The following is a 7,547-nucleotide window of genomic DNA, read 5'->3' on the forward strand; positions in this document are numbered from 1 at the left end:
CTGTGGCTGTTTCTCTTCAATTTGAGTGGTGCCACATCAGCAAATGAAGGTCTCAAAAGCTTTCTCTTTTCCATGAGTAAGGCTGGGTTTACTCAGATGTTGCAGCTCTTTCCCAATCCTATTTTGCGAGCCTTTTAGCCTATACAAATATGTAGGTAGAAATACCATCTGCCAAACTTACATATATGGGCAATATATTTATTACCTACTGTGATGGTTATGTTTGTGTGTCAGCTTTGCTGAGCCTGGTTAAGTGGCTGGGCAGCTGGTGGTAGCTATTCCCCAGGATGAGACTGGCAGTCAACTCCATCGTGGGAACTACCACAAGCAGCTGAGTAGCTGCCTTTGGGATGTGGTCTGCTTCCTGTATATAAGGAGAAGCCTTGGGAATGGTCTCTAGCCTACGTCACGCTTGGACCCTGCATGTAGCCGTGTCATTGCTCAGCAGCCTGCTGTGCTCTGCCGACCTTGGGACTTAACAATGGACTTAAGTTAATGGCCTGCTGTGTGTGTGGTTTGGTAACATCGGGACTGTGCCTTTTTACTTGCAACCTTGGGCTTCTCAGCCTCAGCAGCCAGCAGCTGTCTGAGTGAAGAAAAGCCTCTAGCTCCAGTGGGCCAGGAGCAGAAGGCAGAGCTGGACCCCAAGGTTGAGAGGTTTTCACCCAGCCCCTGGAGCCTGGCACTTTGAACTTGGACTTAAAGCCTCCAAACTGCAAGAGAATAAACTCCTGTTTGTTAAGCCATCCCATTTGTGGTATGTTCCTGTCAGACTAGCACTAGGTAACCAGAACACCTACCTATACCTGATCACTTTCGTGTTCTGGTGGCATAGTGCCTAAGGCATTTGACTACTAACCAGAAGGCTGGCGGTTCAAACCCACCAGCCACTCCTCAGAAGGAAGGTTGGGCAATCTACTTCTGTAGTGATACTACCTCGAAACCCATGGAGGGGTTGCTGTGAGTCAGGTCCGACTGGATGGCACATAACAACAACAACAACAACAACACACCTGATCACTTAGCCTGTCTACCTATGTCTGGAGGGTTTTATCTTAAGAATAAATAAAGCAACGCCCAGGTTTGTCATGCATAAACTTGTTTAGATTATTGCAAGGTAGTAAGGCATGGCATACAAATAAGACTTCAAGACATTCATGTAGCATGGGAGAATCTGAATTTACAATTACAATGTTAGTTTAAATATCAGTCTAAGTCTTTGGGCTTCAGGCGTTTACCTTTAATGAGTGGTCTTGGGGAGGAGACTTGACCACCCTTTGAGTGGGGGAGGTCCTCTTGAGCTAGGGTCCATGGTTAGTTGTGGTAAACAGTGTCTCAGCAGGCTTCTCAGGCTTTAGAAAGAGTCAGAGAAACCTTTCATTCTGTCATCTTCAGTACTGAGCAAAAATCCATGGGTTTATATCAAGTGTGCTATAATGTTCAACTGTAATTGGATGTTTTATTGCCAGTTAACAGCATTGTTGTATGACATATTTATGTTTTGCTAATTTATAAAGATTTGAATTACTGCCTGGGAAACCCAAGGAGGGGTCGCTATGAGTCGGGTCTGACTTGACGGCACATAACAACAACAACAGGGCATGAAGTAGTAATGTTCTTGTTTGTAAATTTTCAAGACCTAGCTAGTTAATTAAAAATGAAGAGAAATATTTAGTGACATTATTTATGTTTTGTTAATTTATAGAAATATGAGTAATGTTACATTTCATTTTCACAGAGTACATGTACAAAGACCAGCTGCAGAAAGTTTTTTATGATCTACTTCACATACTTCTATTATCTATTCTCAAAGTTAGGACAGCTTTCTAATGACTTAGAGTTAATTGTTAAACAACATTACAGAAATGCTTACGTTTTTAGTTCTAAGTTCAGAATATTCTGTATTTAGAACTTCACGTTGTAAGTTACTTATACATAGATGTAAGGAGCTCTGGTGGCATAGTGTCTCAGGCATTTGACTACTACCTGGTAGTTTGGCAATTCCAACCCACCAGCCACTCCACAGAAGGAAGACTGGGCAATCTTCTCCCATAAAGATTTACCACCTTGGAATCCCAAAGGGGGTCACTGTGAGTTGAAGTAGACTCAGTGCTGGTGAGGTTGAGTTTGGTATACACATATGTTTAAAAGGATTATAGAAACATTGTAACAGTATAAAAGCATTATAGAATCATACGTAATAGTGACTTACACATACGTGTTTTAAGAACGTTACAGAATCAGATGTGGTTTGAGAGCATACAGAAAGCATACATAATAAAAACTTATACTGTAATAAAACAGAAAATGACCAAAAAGGGCAACATGCTATTTAGCAGCCTTTAATACTGCAAAGAAACAATATTAAATTCTTTTCTATTAAAAAAAATAACAAATCATACTCACTACCGTTGAGTCAATTCCAACTCATAGCGACCTCCATTGGATTTCTGAGGTTGTAAATCTTTAGGGAAGTAGATTGCCCCATCTTCCTTCCATAGAGCAACTGGTGAGTTTGAATCGCTGACCTGGTGAGCAGCCAAATGCCTCACCCACTACACCACCAGACTCCTTAGTCAGGTACTAGTATAGTTTCTACACTTAAAACCTTATCAATAAAGAAATTTAAATATATCAATGTAAATAGATGTTTCTATTTACTTCTTTTATCCAGAAGATAATATTTTGTATATTCCTTGATTGCTTATACTCTACTTTGGAGATTGAGATTTCAAGATCTCAAAGAAATGACAGGGAGAGGGAAATGAGTAAAACTGTTTTTACCTTCATAAAATTACTTAAAACTAATTTACTTTGTTTTGTGTAAACAGGGCATAGGATGCCACATTTGAGCGAAGGAGCCAAAGGTCGGCAAGTGGGAAGTGGAGGTGATGGAGAACGGTGGGGCTCAGACAGAGGGTCAAGAGGCAGCCTCAATGAGCAGATTGCTCTAGTGCTCATGAGATTGCAGGAAGACATGCAGAATGTCCTTCAGAGACTTCATAAACTGGAGACACTAACTGCTTCGCAGGTAAGCATCTAAATTTGCCTTATTTTCTCCCAGTTGTTGATAATCTTTGTTGATCAGATTTATACAAGTCAGTATATTTTAGTGATTTTTTTAAAAAATAAATTTATTTTTTAATTGTGGTTTGGATGAAAGTTTACAGAGCAAATTAGTTTTCCAGTCAACAATTTATACACATTTTGTTTTGTGACATTAGTTCAATTTCTTCAATGTAACATCAGTCTTCTCACTTCCTCTCTGGTATCCCCCTTTCCATTTCCCTTCTTTTCTGTTCCTTCCTGTCTTCTGGGCTGTTACTGGGTACATACTGCCCTTTTGGTCACATATGGTTGATGGTTCTGAGGAGTAAGTTCCTCACATAACACATAGGCCTTTTTTTTTTTTTTTTTTTTTTTAAATTTTCCCCCATTTTAAACCTTTTTTTTTGGTAAAAGGGGGCCCCCCAGGGTTGGGTTCAGTTCCAGGTTTGAAGGGTATCTAAGGGTCATAGTCTTGGGAGTTCCAGTAGTCTCTATTAGACCAGTAAGCCTAGTTTTGAGTTTTGTTCTGTTTTTCTCCTATACTGTCTGGAACCTTCTATTTTGGTCCCAGTCAGAGCAGTTGGTGGTAGTAGCCAGGTACCATCTATTTCGTCTGATCTCAGGGTAGTGGAGGCTGAGGTTCACATGGTATGTTAATCCTTTGGATTAATTTTTTCCTTGAGTTTTTTATTTTCTTCACTCTTTTTAGATCCAGATGGGGAGAGACCAATAATTACTATTATAATAAAATATCTTAGATAGCCGCTTGCAAGCTTTTTAGACCTGAGTTGCTCCTACTACAATAGAATGTAGAACAGTGTCTTTATGGACTGTATTATGCCAGTTGACCTAGATGTCCCCTGAGACTTTGATCTTAAGTCCCTAAGCCCAGTGACTCATTCCTTCAAGGTGTTTGGTTATGGCAAAAGAGTTTTCATAACTTTGTGCTCTGTATGCTCTACTTTATATGTTGTTATAATTACAGCACATACAAATATATATGTAGAAATAACCTCTTCCAAACCTAATATATATATACTCATGGGTGTAGTCCTGTTCACCTTCTCACACCTGTTCAGTTTGCATGTCTACCTAAGTATCCACTTGTAGATTGTTGTTTGTTAGTACTATTATTGCAGGGTTGTGTATGTAGTAGTATTTACCTTTGTTACATTTAAGTCTTGTACTTATCCCAGTGTCTTCCTATGCCTTCGTCCTATTGTGCTGACCTCCCCATTATTGTATATTGCCTCTCCCTTTACCCAAGTTAATGCATGTCTACTCTCTAGTTAGTGATTTTCCCTCCCATCCACATCTGTGGAAAGAGGCAATGGAGGAGCTCAATATTTTCAGTTAAAACAAGAATGTTTCATTCTGTGTATGAAATTTTCTTGACTTTTTATAATGGTCTAATACAATATTCCACCACTCATCTGTCAGTTTGTCATACTGTCGTGGCTTGCGTGTTGCTGTGAGTCAGGCTGTAGGCTATGTCACTGGTATTTTAAATACCAGCATGATAACCCATGGTGGACAGGTTTCAGCAGAGCTTCCAGACTAAGACAGACTGGGAAGAAGGATGGGGCCTCCACTTCTGAAAAAATTGATCAGTGAAAATCTTAACAAATAGTAGTGAAACATTGTCTGATATATTATTGGAAAACTTTATGAATGACCATGAAACATTGTTCAGTATAGTGCTAGAAGATGAACCCTTCACTTTGGAAGGCACTCAAAATATCTGGGGAACCACTGCCTCCTCAAAGTAGAGTCAATCTGAATGACGTGGATGGAGTAAAGCTTTTGGGATCTTCATTTGCTGATGTGGCACCACTCAAAATGGGAAGAAACAGCTGCAAACACCCATTAATAATTGCAGTGTGTAATGTGCAGAGCTATGAATCTGGGAAAATTGGAAGTTGTCAAAAATGAAACGGAACTCATAAAGATTGATATCCTAGGCATTAAGGAGGTGAAATGGACTGGTTTGGCTGAGTCAGAAAATCATAGGGTCTACTATGCCATGAATGACAGATTGAAGAGGAATGGCATCACATTTATTGTCAAAAAGAATGTTTCAAGATCGATCCTGAAGTACAGTGCTATCAGTGATAAGATAGTATCCATACGCCTATAAGGAAGACCAGTTAATACTACTACTATTCAAATTTACCCACCAACCACCAAAGGCAAAGAAATTGAAGATTTTACCAACTTCTGCAGTCTGAAATTGATCAAACATGCAGTCAAGATGTGTTGATTGCTACTGGTGACTGGAATGCAAAAATTGGAAATAAGAATCATCGGTAATTGGAAAATGTGGCCTTGGTGATATAAATTATGCCGGAGATAGCATGATAGAATTTTTAGGACCAACAACTTATTCATTGCAAATACTTTTCTTCAACAATGTAAATAGCAGCCATACACATGGACCTTGCCAGATAGAATACACAGGAATCGGATGAACTACATCTGTGGAAAGAGGCAATGAAGGAGCCCAGTATTTTCAGTTAAAATAAGACCAGAAACTGACTGTAGAACAGACCATCAATTGCTCATATGCAAGTTCAAGTTGAAGGTGAAAAAAATTAAAACAAGGCCACAAGAACCAAAATATGACCTTGATTATATCCCACTGAATTTAGAGACCATCTGAAGAATAGATTTAATGTATTGAACACCAGTGACTGGAAACCAGATGAGTTGTGGAACAACATCAAGAACATCATACATAAAGAAGCAAACAGTCATTAAAAAGACAGGAAGGGAAGAAAGACCAAAATGGATGTCAGAAGAGACTCTTTAAGTTTGCTGTTGAACATGGAATAGCTAAATCAAATGGAAGAAGTGAGATTAAATAGCTAAACAGAAAATTTCAAAGAGCAGTTCGAGAAGGTAAAGTATGATAACAAAATGTGCAGAGACCTGGAGTTAGGAAATCAAAAGAATTTCTCAAGCCAAAAGAACAGAAGAAAAAAATTAAACCTTAAGTTGCAATATGGACACATTCTATGGGCAAAATATTGAATGATGCAGAAGACATCAAAAGAAGATGGAAGGAATACACACAGTCACTTAACAAAAAAGAATTGGTTGATGTTCATCTATTTCAGGAGGTAGCATATGATCAGGAACCAATGGTAAAGAAGACGTCAAAGCTGCATTGAAGTAATTGGCAGATAACAAGGTTCCAAGAATTGATGGAATACTCATTGAGGTGTTTCACCAAATGGAGGGAGTGCTTGAGGTGCTTACTTATGTATGCCAGGAAATTTGGAAGACAGCTACCTGGCCAACTGAGTGGAAGAGATTTATTTATGTGCCCATTCCAAAAAAAGGTGATCAAACAGAATGTGGGAGTTACTGAAGAATATCATTAATACCACATGCAAGTAAAATTTTGCTGAAGGTAATTCAAGAATGGTTGCAGCAGTATATTGACAGGGAATTTCCAGAAATTCAAGCGAGATTCAGAAGAGGATTTGGAATGAGGGATATCACTGCTGATGTCAAATGGATCTTGGCCAAAAGCAAGGAATGCCAGAAAAATGTTTACCTGTGTTTTATTGACTATGCAAAGGCATCCAACTGTGTGGATCATAACAAATTATGGAGATAACATTGGGAGAAAATGGGAATTCCAGAACACTTGATTATGCTCATGAGGAATCTATAAATTGACCAAGAAGCTGTCATTTGAACAGAGCAAGGGGATACAGCATGGTTTAAAATCAGGAAGGGTGTGCATCAGGGTTGTATCCTTTCACCATACTTATTCAGTCTGTATGCTGAATACACAGTCCAAGAAGTTGAACTGTGCAAAGAAGCATGCAGCATCAGGATTAGAGGAAGACTCATTAACAGCCTTCAGTATGCAGATGACACAGCCTTGCTTGCTGAAAGTAAAGATGACATGAAGTACTTACTGATGAAGATCCAAGACTACAGCCTTCAATATGGATTACCCTTCAACATCAATAAGATGAAAATCCCCACAAGTTGACCAATAACCAACATCACAATAAAAAGAAAAAAGATTGAAGTTGTCTGGCATTTCATCTTACTTGGATCCACGGTCAACAGCCATGGAAGCAGTGGTTAGGAAATCAGACACCATATTGCACTGGGCAAATCTGCTACAAAAGACCGCTTTAAAGTAGTGAAGAGCAAAGATGTCATTTTGAAGATGAAGGTGCACCTAACCCAAGCCATGGTGTTTTCAGTAGCCTCATATGTGTGTGAAAGCTGGACAATGAGTAAGGAAGACTGAAGGACAGTTGATGCTTTTGAATTATGGTGTTGGTGAAGAATACTGAAAATACTATGGGCTGCCAGATGTACAAACAAATCTGTCATTGAAGAATTGCAGCTGGGAGTAGCGACTGGAATCTTAAAAGCTAGCAAGCTGCCATCTAGATGCAACGATGGGTCTCTCCTCATGAAGAAGAAAGAAGAAAACCAAAGTTAATGGAAACAATCAGTCCTAGCAACTGGTA

The 7,547-nt window shown here is 39.1% G+C and overlaps 1 protein-coding gene across 1 annotated transcript in view; it reads left to right on the forward strand.

Moving 5' to 3' along the window:
* ACBD5 (acyl-CoA binding domain containing 5) overlaps positions 1 to 7,547 on the forward strand; it is a 103,617-nt gene that overhangs the window by 80,336 nt on the left and 15,734 nt on the right. Inside the window, exon 11 of the mRNA XM_007936420.2 lies at positions 2,832 to 3,031. Within this exon, the coding sequence (XP_007934611.2) occupies positions 2,832 to 3,031 (200 nt within the window). The remainder of the gene's footprint in view (positions 1 to 2,831; positions 3,032 to 7,547) is intronic.

Source organism: Orycteropus afer, unplaced genomic scaffold (genome assembly GCF_000298275.1).
Source record: "Orycteropus afer afer isolate SDZICR_OR568_19922 unplaced genomic scaffold, OryAfe1.0 scaffold00035, whole genome shotgun sequence".
Classification (NCBI taxonomy): domain Eukaryota; kingdom Metazoa; phylum Chordata; class Mammalia; order Tubulidentata; family Orycteropodidae; genus Orycteropus; species Orycteropus afer.